The sequence below is a fragment of the Heptranchias perlo genome, chromosome 8 (assembly GCF_035084215.1).
Source record: "Heptranchias perlo isolate sHepPer1 chromosome 8, sHepPer1.hap1, whole genome shotgun sequence".
NCBI classification, from domain to species: domain Eukaryota; kingdom Metazoa; phylum Chordata; class Chondrichthyes; order Hexanchiformes; family Hexanchidae; genus Heptranchias; species Heptranchias perlo.
In genome coordinates, this window is record NC_090332.1 from 56627793 (window position 1) to 56646745 (window position 18953).

General features: G+C 45.3%; 2 protein-coding genes across 9 annotated transcripts in view; one reads left to right on the top strand and one right to left on the bottom strand.

The window, feature by feature from the left end:
- The window catches only part of wtap (WT1 associated protein), a 74361-nt gene extending 58382 nt beyond the window's left edge, over positions 1 to 15979 (bottom strand). The window contains exons 1-3 of one of the 4 annotated variants that reach the window (XM_067989135.1): positions 15693 to 15979; positions 5726 to 5763; positions 5586 to 5641 (exon numbers count right to left, since the gene is read on the bottom strand). In XM_067989135.1, the coding sequence (XP_067845236.1) occupies positions 5586 to 5641; positions 5726 to 5755 (86 nt within the window). In that variant the 5' untranslated portion in view covers positions 5756 to 5763; positions 15693 to 15979. Of the gene's footprint in view, positions 1 to 5585; positions 5642 to 5725; positions 5764 to 15404; positions 15630 to 15692 lie in introns of those variants that run through there. The other 3 variants (XM_067989137.1, XM_067989136.1, XM_067989134.1) reach the window with 3 other exon arrangements.
- Positions 15940 to 18953, top strand: part of sod2 (superoxide dismutase 2, mitochondrial) — a 48094-nt gene continuing 45080 nt past the window's right edge. For 2 of the 5 annotated variants that reach the window (XM_067989139.1, XM_067989142.1), the window contains exon 1: positions 16291 to 16407. In XM_067989139.1, coding sequence (XP_067845240.1) covers positions 16379 to 16407 — 29 coding nt within the window. In that variant the 5' untranslated portion in view covers positions 16291 to 16378. The other 3 variants (XM_067989140.1, XM_067989143.1, XM_067989138.1) reach the window with 3 other exon arrangements.

An 18953-nucleotide genomic window follows, 5' to 3' on the forward strand; every position in this document is an offset into this window, starting at 1 on the left:
TAATATAATTTCAAAAACTGTGTTAATCTTGCTATCCCTAGCAACTTTATTTTCACATTCCTTACTATATTTTTTGTCTTCCTTTGCTGTTGTCTCCCTGGACTTTCCTTTAGCTTTATGTTATCTTTCACCTCTTTTGTCAACCATGGCTCTTTTATTTGGTAAGTGCAGTTCTTGCACCTTAGGGGTATATACTGGTACTATATTAAGCTTGATAAGGTGAGATGAATTGAAGTAAGGTGGGAGGAGGCTCATGTGAAGCACAGACCTGTTGGGTCAAATGGCCTGTTTCTGTGCTGTAAATATTAGGTATGGGGCCACTGCTATAGTGGAAAGTTGAAAAGAAAAGATGAAGTAAATCAAGAAATCATGATTAGGTGATCCCAAGTTTGGATTTAAAAGCAAGAGGGAAAAATAGATTGAGTGGGGTAAAGAGTTCCACAGTTGAGAGATCCTGAGAAAGAAGGAGTTGAAAGTAGAAATGCCATAAGTCTTGAATAATAGAGGGATCCAGGGAGCAAGAAAAGATTTGTAGTTTAGGAGGAACAAAAGGCATGTTCAGGGAAACGTTAACCATAGTATCAATAAAAGAGGCGCACAGGAAAGGTTACAAAAGAGACGCTCAAAACTAGAGACGAGAGATGCTCGCCCATCATTCAAGGAGCTTCTTTTTGTAGCTTGCTCAGTAGTGCAAGAGGCTGCGGAAAAGCCTTCCCAGATATGGGAGCAACATTCAAGTTTTGGGCAAACGTGGGCTTCACTGGGAGTTAAGAGCGAAAGGGGAAACCAGACTTCTTGGAGACAAGAGCAGTGGGAAATATTTAAAAAGGTGATCACAAGTTCAGGAGTAATATATTCCACTGAAAAACAAAAACTAGACAATAACGAAACCCTATACATGAATAAAGGGATATAGGAAAAACTGAAACTAAATAAAACGGCAGACAATAAAGAGGGTGACAAAAGGGAATACAAAGAGGTTAGGAAAGAAGTCAAAAAAACAATTAGGTAGGCGAAGAGGAACTACAAAATTAAACCAAAGCATATAAAAAAGAGACAGAAGTATTCCACAGACACAAATAACAAAAGGAAAATTAAAATGGGATACACAGATGAATTCACAGGTAATGAGTGAAATGGCAGAAATATTGAATAATTTATTTGCCTCAGTATTTCCAGGGATAAAGGCATTTAAGATAGAAAGGAAAGGGATAATTGATAAACTAGACAAACTTCGAGGATAAAACCCCTGGTCCGGATGGATTGCATCCACGCATACTAAAAGCTAGTGAAGAGATAGCAAAGGCACTATTTTTATTTTATATATAGAAAAGGGAACAGTCCCAGAGAACTATAGACCAGTTAACTTAACGTCGGTGGTGGGAAAGATATTGGAATCTTTACTCAAAGATCTATTATAAACCAAGAACATAATAAAGAATAGTCAGCATTGATTTCAAAAGGAACGGTAATTCTTGATCAACTTTTATTGAATTCTTTGAAGTAACAGAAAGAGTAGACAAGGGTAATGCAATGGATGTAACATACATGGACTTTCAAGGCCTTCGATAAGGTCCCGTATGGTAGACTCATGACTAAGGTGGAGTCAGGGGACAAGCAGCAAAATGGATAGCAAACTGGCTACAAAACAGAAAAAAGAGAGTAGGGATTAACAGTAGTTACTCAGACTGGTGGAAGGTGGGAAGTGATGTTCCACAGGGATCAGTGCTGGGACCACTGTTGTGCACCACGAATATAAACGATTTGGACTCAGGAATCAGAAGTACTATATCAAAATTTGCGTACGACACCAAATTGGGGAGGGGGGGGGGTAAGAGTTAATACTGAGGAAAACTGCAACAAAATACAAGACAACGTTAACAATGGGCACGTAAATGGCAAATTAATTTCAATATAGATGAGCGTGAGGTGGTGCATTTTGGTAGGAAGAATAAGAAGGCCACCTACTCGTTGGAATATAAGAATCTAAATGGGGTAGTGACGCAAAGGAATCTAGGGGTAGATAGTCAAAAAACTAAAAGCAGCGACGCAGGTTAACAAAGCCATGAAAAATGTAAAGCACTGGGGTTCATTTCTAGAGGAATAGAATTAAAAAGCAGAGGAGTTCCTTGTTCAAAAAAGGGTGTAAGGATAAACCCAGCAACTAAAGCCAGTCAGTTTAACCTCAGTAGTGGGGAAACGTATAGAAACGACAATCCGGGACAAAATTAACAGTCACTTGGATAAGCATGGATTAATAAAGGAAAGCCAGCACTGATTTGTTAAAGGCAAATTGTGTTTAACTAACTTGATTGAGTTTTTTGATGAGGTAAAAGAGAGGGTCAATGAGGGCACTGCAGTTGATGTGGTGTATATGGATTTCCAAAAGGTGTTTGACAAAGTGCCGCATAAGGAAGTGAAGGCCTTAGAGTGGGTGCAGAAGAGATTTACTAGGCTGATTCCAGGGATGAGGGAATTCAGTTATGTGCAGACTGGAGAAGCTGGGGTTGTTCTCCTTAGAGAAGATTGAGAGGAGATTTGATAGAGGTATTCAAAATCATGAAGGGTCTGGACAGAGTAGATAGAGAGAAGCTGTTCCCATTGGCAGAGGGGTCAAGAACCAAAGGACATAGATTTAAGGTGATTGGCAAAAGAACCAAAGGCGACATGAGAAAAAACTATTACAGTGAGTGGCTGTGATCTGGAATGCACTGCCTGAGTGAGTGGTGGAGGCATATTCAATCGTGGCTTTCAAAAGGGAATTGTATAAGTACTTGAAGGGAAAAAATTTGCAGGGCTAGGGCAGGGATTGGGACTAGCCGGATTGCTCTTACATAGCGCCGGCACGGACTCGATAGGCTGAATCCAAATGGCCTCCTTCCTTGCTATAACCATTCTATGATTCTAAGTTATGTTAAACTTACACAGAACCTTGGTTAGATCACACATGTGTTGTGCACAGTTCTGGTTTCCATATCACAGAAAGGAAACAGAAGCACTGGAGAAAATGCAAAAAAAGATTTACAAAGATGATACCAGAACTGAGAGGGTACAAATATCAGGAAAGACTGAACAGGCTGGGACTCTTTAGAAAAGAAGATTGGGAGGTGACCTGATAGAAGACTTTTAAATTATGAAGGGGTTCGATAGGGTAGGCGCAGAGATGTTTCCACTTGTGGGGAAGTGCAAAACTAGGGCCCATAAATATTAGATAGTCAATAATAAATCAAATAAGGAATGCAGGAGAAACTTCTTTAATCAGGGGGAGGCGAGAATGTTGAACTCACTACCACATGGAGTGGCTGAGGCAAATAGCATAGATGCATTTAAGGGGAAGCTAGATAAGTGAGTACATGAGGGAGAAAGGAATAGAAAGATATGGTGATAGGGTGAGATAAGGCTCATGTGGAGTACAAACACCTGCATAGACCTGTTAGGTCGAATGGCCTATTTCTGTGCTGTAAATTCTATGTAAGTTTGGTGATTTAGGAGAGGTGTGAGTTCTCTTTCAGATTAGAGAAAATAATTGAGCTCAAGAATGTTATTAGATGGAGGCAAAAGGAGAAACCAAAATTAAGGTGTGGTAGGATTGAGAGAACACAAAGAAATTGCATTCAAAGAACTGAACAGAATTATTTATTGCCCCATCAAAACAGCATGAGGCAAGATGTAGACAAAGAAAGCTGTGTGCTTGTAGAGCAAGCAATTGATGAATGTAGACCGGAATCATCAGCAAGTGTAATTAGGCTTGGATGATAAATGGAGGCTCATCAGCATAGAGATGGAACAGAGCTCTGGTAGATCCAGGAGTTGATGGAAAAAGTAGTATGGTGGTTATAGTAACAAGAGTTTGAGTTCAAATCCCATCACAGCAAGTTGTAAAACTGAATCCAATAAATTTGGCCATTTGTGGACTAACATCAGGAAAAAATGACCATCAAAAGATGCTTGATTGTTGTAAAAATCCAACTGGATTACTGATGTCTTTCAGGGATGCTGCCACTCCTGCCTGGTCTGACCGACTTGTGATTCCAGTCCCACACTACATAGTTGACTCAAAGTCCTCAGCGCAACTGCTCGGGGCATTAAATGTTGCTTTGCCAGCATCGCCCAAAGATAAAAGTTGGCTAAGAATGCAGACTGATCATGATATGCAGCCCAAATTATTTCTTTTTTTTTTTAAAAAGACACTAAGATGGTAGTTTGAACTAAGATGCATAGTTGGAAAGTGAGGTATCAAACTTTCAGAGATAAGAGTAACTGTGCTGACAAAGAGAAAATTAGAAAAGTAACAGCAACAGTTGGATTAGGAACAAACAACCAAATTTTTGTCAGCTGATTTATAGTATGAAATAAGATGGGTCTGGTTTGTTGCACGAGATTCTGCAAGTAGCAAATACCGTGCTAATTAAGAATACAGGTAGTTTACAAGTTGCTCAAAGTTATTCATGATAACAAAGGACTTGGCATTAGTGCTAGCCTGACCAATAGAAGAAGGGAGCCACTTTGGACAGTAAGTACCAAAGTCACTACAAGTATTCTGACATGCAACTTCAGCAAGGAGAAATTAGTCAATAGACTCAATTTTCTCTGAAAGTTGAGAAGATCTAAAGTTATTAGGTTAAAAGAGTGATGGACACAGACTAAGTGAGAAAATTCAGATGCGCTGGGCATAATTTTGGGTGTTTGAGCTGTGATGCATTGGGAATCTTTAGGTTGTATTTGCATATTATCGATAAATAAAGACAAGGGGACATCACTGGAGGTCAAATACTTCCCTCTGATACTTCAAGCCAACTCTCAAAGCATAAATCCAAGCTTTAGGGTTTGTATGAAGGCAGATACTTAGTAAAAAATTTTGTGCACTGCCCTATGTACGTAACCACTGCTGGAAATGTTTTATTGAAAAAGAATGTTGGAGAATATGAACATTCTTCACCTTAAGATTTTTTGAACTTAAAAGTAGTTGTTGTCTGTTTAAAGCGCAGGGTGAGAGACATGTATAGCTGTAACAAATTGAGACTGGATATAATACCCATTTTAAGTAGCCTAGATAGAACACTGGAAGCATATTGGTGCTATGGTTACGAATAAAGTTGAGGGAAGATAGATAATTTAGTCCTCGCTTCCATAATACATGGGAGTTAAACATTAATCGGTACTGAATGGAGGATACCTGCTAACTACCAGCAAACTTAAGCAATGAGAGTCTGGGAAACAAATCATGGCTTCCAATTGCCACTCACTGGCAAGATCTCCAGCTATCAGAGCGTTAGCATATTTGGTCCCATGAGACGCCAGTTTTCTGGTTGCTCCACAGCTCCCATTCAGTAAAAGCCTTCAAACGTGAATAGTATACATGGATGGAAGAGGTTCATGTGAAAATTAGTACAATTGGCCTCAGGATTGGATAAAAAATTGGTCAGGGCCCTGACTCCATTAGGAGTCTAAAGACATCAGAAAATCCTGAAATTTGTTTACAACGTCATCTAATCCAATACTACCATGACTAAAGGCCATATTAATTTCCCATGTGTGTTAAACAGTTACTCCCAGTTTCAAATTTTACTTCAGCAAAGCACTACCTGGAACACAACTCATCTCGGGACAGGGTCTTGAAGTCCGATTCACTTAAGCGAACCTATTGTAAAACAAAACAGGTCATTAGTTATTGCTATCATAAGTTACAAATATATAGGATTATTTATAGTTTTTTTGTGCTTACCTTCTTTGGGAGAGGTTCTTCATTAGTCATTCTGATACCTGGAAAAAAAAGTTGGTAAATTAAAATAATAATCTACACCATTAACCATGATCTTCTTACAATTAGTAAAGAATCATTATACGCTGCTGTCACCAAGTTTGGCATAATGGTACCAATGCTATAGGAAAAAGTAGCCAATACTCTGAATACACTGCTGTAAATTCCTCTCATCACTACAACTAACATTTGTTACCACCAGTATGGCACCCCAGTGTTTCACAGCTCAAAATACTATAAAAATCAAAATCTACAACAGCATTGTAGTATGTTCTTCATAGTTCACCGGCAGGACAGACCCACCAGAGGTGACAGTACAGTGGTACACAGTCAGGAGGGAGTGGCCCTGAGAGTCCTCAACATTGACTCTGGACCCCATGAAATCTCATGGCATCTGGTCAAACATGGGCAAGGAAACCTCCTGCTGATTACCACCAACTGCCCTCCCTCGGCTGATGAATCAGTCCTCCTCCATGTTGAACACCACTTGGAGGAAGCACTGAGGGTAACAAGGGCACAGAATGTACTCTGGGTGGTGGGACTTCAATGTCCATCACCAAGAGTGGCTCGGTAGCACCACTACTGACCGAGCTGGCCGAGTCCTGAAGGACATAGCTGCCAGGCTGGGCCTGCGGCAGGTGGTGAGCGAACCAACACGAGGGAAAAACTTACTTGACCTCGTCCTCACCAATCTACCTGTCGCAAATGCATCTGTCCATGACAGTATTGGTAGGAGTGACCACCGCACAATCCTCGTGGAGACGAAGTCCCGTCTTCGCACTGAGGACACCATCCAACGTGTTGTGTGGCACTACCACCATGCTAAATGGGATAAGATTCAGAACCGATCTAGCAGCTCAAAACTGGGCATCCATGAGACGCTGTGGGCAATCAGCAGCAGAATTGTATTCCAGCACAATCTGTAAACTCATGGCCTGGCATATTCCTCACTCTACCATTACCAACAAGCCAGGGGATCAACCCTGGTTCAATGAGGAGTGTAGAAGAGCATGCCAGGAGCAGCACCAGGCGTACCTAAAAATAAGGTGCCAACCCGGTGAAGCTGAAACTCAGGACGACATGCATGCCGAACAGTGAAAGCAACAGAGCTAAGCGATTCCACAACCAACAGATCAGATCAAAGCTCTGCAGTCTTGCCACATCCAGTCGTGAATGGTGGTGGACAATTAAACAACTAACGGGAGGAGGAGGCTCTGCAAACATCCCCATCCTCAATGATGGCGGAGTCCAGCACGTGAGTGCAAAAGACAAGGCTGAAGCGTTTGCAACCATCTTCAGCCAGAAGTGCTGAGTGGATGATCCATCTCGGCCTCCTCCAGATATCCCCACCATCACAGAAGCCAGTCTTCAGCCAATTCAATTCACTCCACGTGATATCAAGAAACGGCTGAGTGCAGTGGATACAGCAAGCGCTATGGGCCCCGACAACATCCCAGCTGTAGTGCTGAAGACTTGTGTTCCAGAACTAGCTGCGCCTCTAGCCAAACTGTTCCAGTACAGCTACAACACTGGCATCTACCAGACAATGTGGAAAATTGCCCAGGTATGTCCTGTCCACAAAAAGCAGGACAAATCCAATCTGGCCAATTACCGCCCCATCAGTCTACTCTCAATCATCAGCAAAGTGATGGAAGGTGTCGTCGACAGTGCTATCAAGCGGCACTTACTCACCAATAACCTGCTCACCGATGGGTTCTGCCAGGACCATTCGGCGCCAGACCTCATTACAGCCTTGGTCCAAACATGGACAAAAGAGCTGAATTCCAGAGGTGAGGTCAGAGTGACTGCCCTTGACATCAAGGCAGCATTTGACCGAGTGTGGCACCAAGGAGCCCTAGTAAAATTGAAGTCAATGGGAATCAGGGGGAAAACTCTCCAGTGGCTGGAGTCATACCTAGCACAAAGGAAGATGGTAGTGGTTGTTGGAGGCCAATCATCTCAGCCCCAGGGCATTGCTGCAGGAGTTCCTCAGGGCAGTGTCCTAGGCCCAACCATCTTCAGCTGCTTCATCAATGACCTTCCCTCCATCATAAGGTCAGAAATGGGGATGTTCGCTGATGATTGCACAGTGTTCAGTTGCATTCGCAACCCCTCAAATAATGAAGCAGCCCGAGCCCGCATGCAGCAAGACCTGGACAACATCCAGGCTTGGGCTCATAAGTGGCAAGTAACATTCGCGCCAGACAAGTGCCAGGCAATGACCACCTCCAACAAGAGAGAGTCTAACCACCTCACCTTGACATTCAACGGCATTACCATCGCCGAATCCCCCACCATCAACATCCTGGGGGTCACCATTGACCAGAAACTTAACTGGACCAGCCACATAAATACTGTGGCTACAAGATCAGGTCAGAGGCTGGGTATTCTGCAGCGATTGACTCACCTCCTGACTTCCCAAAGCCTTTCCACCATCTACAAGGCACAAGTCAGGAGTGTGATGGAATACTCTCCACTTACCTGGATGAGTGCAGCTCCAACAACACTCAAGAAGCTCGACACCATCCAGGAACAAGCAGCCTGCTTGATTGGCACCCCTTCCACCACCCTAAACATTCACTCCCTTGACCACCAGCGCACTGTGGCTGCAGTGTGTACCATCCACAGGATGCACTGCAGCAACTTGCCAAGGTTTCTTCGACAGCACCTCCCAAACCCGCGACCTCTACCACCTGGAAGGAAAAGAGCAGCAGGCACATGGGAACACCACCACCTGCACGTTCCCCTCCAAGTCACACACCATCCCAACTTGGAAATATATTGCCATTCCTTCATCGTCGCTGGGTCAAAATCCTGGAACTCCCTTCCTAACAGCACTGTGGGAGAACCTTCACCACACGGACTGCAGTGGTTCAAGAAGGCGGCTCACCACCACCTTCTCAAGGGCAATTAGGGATGGGCAATAAATGCCGGCCTCGCCAGCGACGCCCACATCCCATGAACAAATAAAAAAAAAGCAAGGAAATTCCCTCAGTACAGCTGTGTGAAAATTTGACTATCCATCACGCCTCACTGAAATCCTAATGACACTAAATACATTAACTGCCTAAAACAACTACAAAATAAAAGGTGACCTCCACAAATTTCTAACCACTTAAAATCAACAAAATTAGTCGTCATGAAACTCATGAAATTGCACATGTACAACCTTTGACTTAGGCAACCGCTTAGACTATAAAAATAGTTGGATAAAGTTGACAATTAAACATAACCGCTAATAATGTTTCAATTACTTTCTTGCATGCTGTAAGTTTGTCATGTTTTCCTCATCATTGATCTTCATCTGGAAGTATTCTTAAACTAAGGACAGCAAGTGTTTTGTACCCTCCTTTCTGGTATTTCAAAACTACATACTGGTTGGATCGGTACAAGTCAACTACAAAGTGTTATTTTCAAACACTGACTATTCAATTACTTCATAATAATCACAGGAGAAAGAACTTCCTGAAACCCCAGTAAAACAGTGCAATAAGTACAAGTTGTAAATAACCAACATAACTACTATGGTTTCCACCAAAACTTGCATGAACAATAATTTAGTAGAAAATATATCACCGCTGGTAATGCAACCACACATTCTTCAGTAAACCTGTCGCTGTTTATTCTTTAAGTGCTGCACCGTGATCCCCCACGATATTACTGATTTGTAATAACAATCAAATCCGTCTTTCGGATGAGATGCAAATGCACTCAGGTGGAAAAGATTCCATTGGCACTATTCAAACAGGAGAATTCTCCCTGGTGTCCTGACCAATATTTATCTCTCAACCAACACAACAGTGCATTTACTTGTTTATCCATGCAATCTTCTTCAGTTCTTTGTCCCATGCTGCCAGGGCCTCTGCTCACCCCTTCTCGTTCCACCATCAGATGCCAACCATTAAATTGTCATGTTCCTCCTCATTCGAACTGTCAAAACCACTTTGATTTGCTACATGTCTTTCTTCCTTCAAAGGCCCATCGAAGATCTCTTCAACAATTTTCAGTCTACCCTGCCTTTCCCATCTATCAATCCACCTCCCTTCCCTCAAATAAAGTGAGAAACAGGAACAATTCCTTATGCGGCATATACACTTAAATATTTGTTACATTGGCCTTAGACAGCCAGTACAGTATACTCAACTAACGTAACTGGATTTCTTATTCAGTATGGGTAAAGTCATTTCTGGTCTGGTTCTAATCACTCTGTTTCCCAGGTTCAGGTGCTTTAACAATAAAGTATCCAAAACATTCACTTAATTCAACTGAGAAATCGGCAACAATGCTCAATTAAATCCTTGAGGCCAAACTTGGCATTTGTATTGTCACTTGGCCACTGTTCAGTTACCACTTACAAAGACTTCCACTATATTAAGTTAAATACTGACACAGCAGGATTTTATTTGTACTAGTGGCTTAAATCCTGAGTTAATGCAATTTAATCAAACATTGAGAACACAAGAACAGGCTTCTTTTCCACACAGGGAAATAGCCCTACTGACCCTACTTTTTAAGCTTAAAAAAAGACATCTATGATACAATTAATCTCCCCTTAACTTTCTCTGTTCTAAGGAGAACAATCCCAGCTTCTCTAGTCTCTCCACATAACTGAAGTCCCTCATCCCTGGTACCATTCTAGTAAATCTCTTCTGCAATCTAGATAAGTGTGAGGTAGTGCATTTTGGTGGGAAGAATAAGGAGGCCATATACTACTTAGATAATAAGAGTCTAAATGGGATAGAGAAGCAAATGAACCTAGGGGTACAGATACACAAAAAGAGGTGATGCAGGTTAATAAGGCTATAAAAAAAAGTAAATCAAACACTGGAGTTCTCCTCTGTTTTTCATTTCTGTCCCTCTAGAAAAGTTATGTTAAACTTGGATAGAACCTTGGTTAGACCACACTTTTGGAGTTCAACTGTGCACAGTTCTGGTCTCCATATTATAGAAAGGATACAGATGAATCGGAGAGGGTGCAAAAGACATTCACAAGGATGATACCAGAAAGGAGCGGATATACTTATCAGAAAGGCTGAACAGGCTGGGGCTCTTCTCGCTAGAAAAGAGAAGGCTGAGGGGTGACCTGATTGAAGTCTTTAAGATAATGAAAGGATTTGAGAGGGTAGACGTAGAGAAAATGTTTCCACTTGTGGGGGAATCCAAAACTAGAGGTCATAAATAAAATAGTCAGTAATAAATCCAATAGGGAATTCAGAAGAAACTTTTTACGCAAAAAGGGTAGTAAGAATGTGGAACGTGCTATCACAAGGGGCGGTTGAGGCAAATAGTATAGATTTATTTAAGGGGAAACTAGATAAGCACACGATGGAAAATGGAATAGAAGGGCATGCTGATAGGGTTAGATGAAGTAGGGAGGGAGGAGTGGACCATAAACGCCAGCATAGACCAGCTGGTAACCAGAGGACACAGACTGGCAAAACGACCAAAGGGAAGTGGATAAATACTTGAAGGGGAAAAAACTGCAGGGCTCCGGGAAAGAGCAGCGGAGTGGGACTAATTGGATAGCTCTTTCAAAGAGCTGCACAGGCACAATGGGCCAAATCATTGAAGGTTACAGCATGGAAGGAAGCCATTCGGCCCATGAGTCCACGTCGGCTCTATGCAACAGCAATCCAGTTCGTCCCACTGTGCCACCCTACCCCGTAGCCCTGCACATTTTTTCATTTCAAGTACTTATCCAGTTCCCTTTTGAAGGCCATGATTGAATCTGCCTCCACCACTCCCTCGGGCAGTGCATTCCAGATCCTAACCACTCGCTGTGTAAAAAAGTTCCTCCTCCTATCACCTTTGGCTCATTTGCCAATCACCTTAAATCTATGTCCTCTGGTTCTTGACCCTTCTACCAATGGGAACAGTTTCTCTCTAACCACTCTGTCTAGACCCTACATGATCTTGAACACCTCGATCAAATTTCCTCTCAACCCTCTCTGTTCCAAAGAGACCAATCCCAGCCTCTCCACGTAATTCAAGTCCCTCATCGCTGGAATCATTCTAGTAAACCTTTTCTGTACCCTCTCCAAGGCCTTCACATCCTTCCTAAAGTGCGGTGCCCAGAACTGGACAATACTCCAGTTATGGCCGCACCAGTGTTTTATAAAGGTTCATCAAGACTTCCTTGCTTTTGTACTCTATGCCTCTATTTATAAAGCCCAGGACCTAGTCTGCTTTTTTTTTTAAAAGCCACTTTCTCAACCTGCCCTGCCACCTTCAATTCTACCCCGTATAATTCTATGTTGTTAAATCTAACTTTAGTTAACTTTTGCCTAGGCAAAGAAACTACGCACACTTTAAGAAAAGCTAATCTTGCAATGCTAACTTATTATTGACCTTTTTGGCATATGACTGCAAAAAAATAAGCAACGTGACTTCATTTTTGAAACTATCTGTACCTTAATAGAAACACAAACATTATACTTGTAATCTTAGTTACTACAAAAAACCTCATAGCACTGTTGCACTTAAGCAATACTCTTGGGTAACACTCCCGGGATCTATTTAGATAAAACACTTCTAATACTTTACTATCACTAAGTTTACACAAAACCTCACTCAGCCAAAGCAGTTATAATAGCTGGCTTCATAAAATCAGGGTTGTCCTCTCACTATGCTCAAGTTTATGAATTTTAATAACATCTTATTTAGCAAAAGTTTATTGCATGCATTACATCTAATTACTTAAAAAAATCTCAATGCTGCTCATGGCAAGTCAAAGTTGTTATGTTACTGTCCTTATAAACAATGTATTACTTTTCTACAGTGGAGATGTCACTCTTTAAGGCTACAAAGTTCAATTGCTGTTAAGTAAACACTGAGCAGGTTCAGAGGTCAACTAAGAGCCACAGCTCCAGTACTGTGGTTGAGAGTGTTCTCGTGTTCTTTTTTGCATTACAGTCCCCACCACTTACGACAACTGCCTATATCGGGCAAATGGCGCTAACCATTCGCCATATGCGTCATTTACAAAGGCACCGCTTAGAAAGTATTAAGCACACTGACTATTTTGGCCAATTCAAGCAGAATATTTTCTTGCTTCAGCTGTTCACACCTTGTGAAGTGCAATTACCATCAAGTCCTTTCATGGTCCTTGGAGACCCTTTCACAATTACATTATTTAAGGACAAGAAAATGACTGCATAATTGGAACTGCTTCTACTCTTTCAAATCTACAACTGCAGCATCGTCTCTCCAGAACTTCTGCGAGTCCTTCTTGCCAGCTTGCTGAACTCCTCGTCATTGCAGGGGATGATGCATGACTTATTGTTGTCCACATTACCCACCAGCTCCAAGATCTCGACCATCAGGTACTCGAGGGCACCGGCCCCAACGCTTTCATATGGGCTTTGGAAGGCGGTGAACAAGGAAATTGGACATGAATTTAGATGTGAGGTTAGGATCAGATCAGCCATGATCTTATTAAATGGCGGAGCAGGCTCGAAGGGCCGATTGGCCTACTCCTGCTCCTATTTCTTATGTTCTTATGTAGATGGCAATAAAATATATATAAAAATTTAAGCAGATGAAGTTTCCCATCTTGCAAAAATCATCAAAATTTATTAGGTTATTGTGACTAATTACCAGGAGGAAATCCCACCCTGATTAAAAGATGCAACCTGCAAACTTGAGAGGATGGAAACACTTGGCTACAGGTCACATTGTTAAACTCAAGTCTCTCAATTGGAATTTAGTACAATAGATTTTTGGAGGGACAGTAAAGCATATTTTCCATCTCAGAAGGAATTGTGCTGTATAGTATGTCACTTGTTACCACTTTTGGGCTTCTTTGCCAAACAGGGGCAAGACCCACCAACTGCAAAAGCACAATGAAGGGTGGTTGATAAAAGGCAACAAATAGATATTGATCATGAATTTGTGTTAGGAAATCAAAAATTCTTTCCCACTCTGGCAAATCAGTGGGTGAAGGCATATACCAGTACAGCACTAAGGTATACAGAATTCTGGTCTCAAATTTGATTTCCAGACTCTGGATTACTTGGGACCAGAATTTGCTGGAGTGAGTGAACAATGGCGATGGAATTAGAGTCAAATTAGACACAGAAAGAGAAACAGAGGGAAACAAAGGCTGGATTAAGAGAGAGAGAGAAGGGAAAAGTAAGAAAAAAATTTAAAAGTTTTGAAGGACCCCTAGGAACAATTTACTACATGCAGGAGTGAGACTCCATAGTTTCGACTGTTCCCTTTGTGGGCCTCAGATTGAATGGCATTGCAGGAACATAAATCTAGTTATTAAAAGGGTCCTTACGTCATCAAGTACCAGCCCTAACTTTCTACAGAGCTTAATTCATACTTATGGCTGAAATCCAGCAATTTCTTGAAACTCACGGGAATACTGACAGCGAGATCATGTTTTTGCATGGCTAACGGCGGAGCGGCGCAAATCGTCCAGTAATTTGTGGCGATTCGTAATGCACGGCTTATCTCTTCCTCGTCACAAATTGTTGCTATTTAAAAAAAAAACATTAATAACGACATGCACCTTTAATGCACCGTTATTTTACTGGCAAATTCTGGCCCTTGATCTCAGCCTGGACTGCAATTGGATGCTACAACTGGCCATAGCACTCCTGGACCAAGGAAGAGGGAAAATCAACCATAACTCTCTTCTGATTCCCATCCAATCATCCCAGCATTTTCTTAAATATTTGCCATAATTACATGTTATCTTGTCCCCATTTCCTTTCCTATCTACTCCTGTCTACTTAATTTCCCTTCTCAGAGTTGGGTTATACTAGGTACAAAGTACATGCAAAAGGCACCCAAAAAACTAAATCCATATTACAGCGCAACAGTAATATTGCAGTGGAGTAAAAACTTTTCACCCTATTGTAACTTTTTGCTTTTCAAATAATAGCAACCTAAGTATCTGAGCAGTTCTATAAGCACGGTGCAATAAAGGTTACACTGTGACCCGAGTAAACAAGGCCTTATTTTTGTAAATGTTATCTGCATTTTTAAAAAAATTGAACCTAAACAAAATAATTCAGCAGCTCAGCGGTTTAATCTGGTGTAGCAAGACTCAGGCTCCCGCCCAAGGCTCCAAATCCCAATAAGAGAGTCAAGGAAGGGAAAAAAAACACATGTCTACTCAATCACCGCCTATGCCATCCAATTAAAAATTGCCTGCTTGGGCAAATCTCTATCAAGCCAGGGGAAAGCTTTAACCTACAAATAAAGTACGCTCTCCTGTACGCTTAACATTGTGGAAACAGCTTCGTATTCAAATACGAATCGTGATAGTCAGCCACATGAAATGAAGTCCGAATTTATCCTAGACGATGCATCACAGAAGAGGGAAAAGAAAACAAAATCTACACTAGGAGAGGAAGCAAGGTCGACAGGTTCACTCCATTCCCTGCCCTCCCTTTTTGCATCGGACCACGATGAAGCCGCATCCAACAGGATCCATTTCCGCCACAATCGCGAAATAACTGCAAAAATAAGCCATCAGGCCCCGGTGGTAGCAGCCCGCCCTCCGAACGAACCCATCCTATTCGCTCGGCTTATTTAAGTGGTGACGACACGCCGCTGTCTACTTCAGGCCTAGTTTAAGAAAAGACTCCAAGCAAATCACCCGCTCAGTGCCATTTAAAACAAGTGCACACACCTAGCGGAGGCATCAGCGCCCCCTCCCCTTTGGAAACTCCGGAGACAAGGCAAAACGTTATGGGCAGAAACACAAACCGTGCGTCTGGGTGCGAGGCCCCCGGTGTGAGGAGGGGCCCGGGTCGTTACAGCTCTTGAGAAGACGTATCCTCTCTTCTGACTCAGCCCGTTGTTTGTCAGGATCGAAAAATACTACACAAAATGGCGCCCGCAGTCTCTGGCCTAACAGCGCCAAATCCGCACAACGCACGGTTACGTACAGCCAGCCCCGCCCGCCGCGGTCACTCACCTGACCTCCTCCTCCTTCAGTCTCGATCTCCTTCAAAAGTCGAATAATCCCACTCAATACAAAAGATGAAATATTGCCGCACTCGTTCTTTACGGAGACTGATATTGGGAATAAGGGTGGGTGGTAAAGAATTCAAGTATTACAGAGGCTCTTTGTACCACAGCCGCCATGTGCGTGAGGGAAGCGGTGAACGCACGCGCGCGCACATGACGTCTCATGGGAAGGGAACACGCACTTCAAAATTCAACAGCGAGACTGCGGAGTGGAGAAACACGGAACCGAACCACCAAAATAATCGCATCCTCCTCGGAGTGCTGCAATGGAAATGTACGCGCAGGCGCACTTTAGGTTTTTGTGTAAGAAGGAAGGTCGATCGTTGGAAAGACAATTGGACTAATAGGGGGGAACCACTACATTTATTGAAGCTTGAGTTTTTATTTTTTGGGGAAAAAAACTATAAATTCGTGAACAATATTGCCTAATTGTTAAGGTAAAGGAATATAGTGGTTACGTGTGTTTTTTTATTAAATTATTCTCCAAGAAGAAATGGAGCGAGCGAAATGGTTGGATCTGAGTTGAAAGGTCAAGGGCGGTGAGTGATGTTATAGGAGCTGATCGGCAAGGTTCAATTCTCCGACTTTGAACGGTTGTCACGTTTGTTGTCCCGCGCTCACCCCAGCCTGAGTATGCTCAACAAACTTATTTATCTTCGGAGGTGAGTATCACCAGCCTTAATTCGAAAGATGATGGGGTACTTTCTCGGGAAAAATTTCGGATCTGCCGCCGCCGCTCTCCAAGGGAGATGGGTCGGCCCAAAGTCCCCTCTCCACACCCCTAAGTGCCCCCCTCGCCTTCTGCCCACCGGTGGTGGGGGTGGGGACCTGCCCACCGGCGGTGGGGGTGGGGACCTGCCCACCGGCGGTGGGGGTGGGGACCTGCCCACCGGCGGTGGGGGTGGGGACCTGCCCACCGGCGGTGGGGGTGGGGACCTGCCCACCGGCGGTGGCGGCGGTGGTTGGGGGTGGACCTGCCCACCGGCGGTGGCGGCGGTGGTTGGGGGTGGACCTGCCCACCGGCGGTGGCGGCGGTGGTTGGGGGTGGACCTGCCCACCGGCGGTGGTTGGGGGGGGGGGGGTACCTGCCCACCGGCGGTGGGGGGGGGGGGGGACCTGCCCACCGGCGGTGGTGACGGGGGTGGCGGTGGACCTGCCCACCGGCGGTGGTGACGGGGGTGGCGGTGGACCTGCCCACCGGCGGTGGTGACGGGGGTGGCGGTGGACCTGCCCACCGGCGGTGGTGCGGGGGGGACCTGCCCACCGGTGGTGGTGGCGGCGGTGGTGCCGGGGGGGGAGGACCTGCCCACCGGTGGTGGTGGCGGCGGTGGTGCGGGGGGGGGAGGACCTGCCCACCGGTGGTGGTGGCGGTGGTTGGGGGGGGGGACCTGCCCACCGGCGGTGGTGACGGGGGTGGCGGTGGACCTGCCCACCGGCGGTGGTGACGGGGGTGGCGGTGGACCTGCCCACCGGCGGTGGTGACGGGGGGTGGCGGTGGACCTGCCCACCGGCGGTGGCGGCGGTGGTGCGGGGGGGACCTGCCCACCGGTGGTGGTGGCGGCGGTGGTGCGGGGGGGACCTGCCCACCGGTGGTGGTGGCGGCGGTGGTGCCGGGGGGGGAGGACCTGCCCACCGGTGGTGGTGGCGGCGGTGGTGCGGGGCGGGGAGGACCTGCCCACCGGTGGTGGTGGCGGTGGTTGGGGGGGGGAGGACCTGCCCACCGGTGGTGGTGGCGGTGGTTGGGGGGGGGAGGACCTGCCCACCGGTGGTGGCGGCGGTGGTTGGGGGGGGAGGACCTGCCCACCGGTGGTGGCGGCGGTGGTTGGGGGGGGAGGACCTGCCCACCGGTGGTGGCGGTGGTTGGGGGGGGAGGACCTGCCCACCGGTGGTGGCGGTGGTTGGGGGGGGGGGGAGGACCTGCCCACCGGTGGTGGTGGCGGTGGTTGGGGGGGGACGGACCTGCCCACCGGTGGTGGTGGGGGGGACCTGCCCACCAGTGGGGGTGGGGGAACCGCGGCCTGGTGGTGGGGTCCCCCCGCCCGCGGCCCGGTGGTGGGGGGTCGTGGGCGGGGGGGGCTTGGTGTTGGTTGGTGGGTGGATGGGGTGGTCCCGGTGGTGGAAGTGGTGGGGTGGGAGGGTCCCGGTGGTGGAAGGGGTGGGGTGGGGGTTCCCGGGGGCGGTCCCGGCGGCGGTGGTGGGTCCCGGCGGTGGGGGGGGGGTCCCGGTGGTGGGGGTAGTGGTGGGGTGGGGGGGGGGGCGATCCCGGTCGTGGTGGGGTGGGGTGGGAGGGCGGTCCCGGTTGGGGGGGGGCGGTCCTGGTGGGTGGGGGTCTCCCCGCCCGCCCACGGCCCATATCAGCACTTAACTCTAAGATAAGCAACCCTTAGGGTTGAAAAAAAGTGTTGTAACACATATTCCAATCTGTTTCTTGTCGCGCTTCTGTTTTTCTACCTGACAGAAGAGGCTTGCTTTACTTCTGTTTTTGTTAGAGATTTCCACCATTTGCTGTTTTATTTCTTATGTCTGTCTTTGCTTATAAATTGATTTTCAGGTTAATGGAGCAGCTGTTCTGGAATTGGTGTGTTTGGAAGTTATTGCTTATTGTAAAGATAAATCTCCTACGTTCTGATGCATTGTGGCTTCCACCTATGTTGAAATTCTGCAACATTATTCAATTTCCCATGATGACCTCCAGCTTATCATCTTGTCCTAACAATCAGATTTTATAACTGCTCTGCTTTAGAGATTAGATATCAATTGTTTACGCTGATGACTTTGTACTGAGATGTAGTTTTTAATTTCCGTTCAGTATTTTTGAATCCAGAGGCAAACTGGTGTTGCCTGTTGTTTTATGTTCTGAGGTCGATCCAGCAGAGAGGGGGATTGGTCTATTTGAACAGTTTAATGCTGCATTTGTACACTCCATGTAGTGTCAAATCCAAGCACTGGGAAACTCGTGTCGGGGGCATCTCCGGTTGCTTCTTTCTGGAGCTCTAGATTTATAATGCGAATTTAGCACCACTTGCGAAATAGAAATGGCTTTGCAGCGATGTCAAAGTTGCAGTAAATATGGTATCAGTAATTGAATGCAGCATATGTGATAAATGCAGCTGGTGGTGTAGGTGGATTCAGTAGCCTGGGGGTGGGGGGTGGAAAGATTCAATCTTAATGCTTGGTTATCCACTTATAGTTGAATTAATCTGGAACC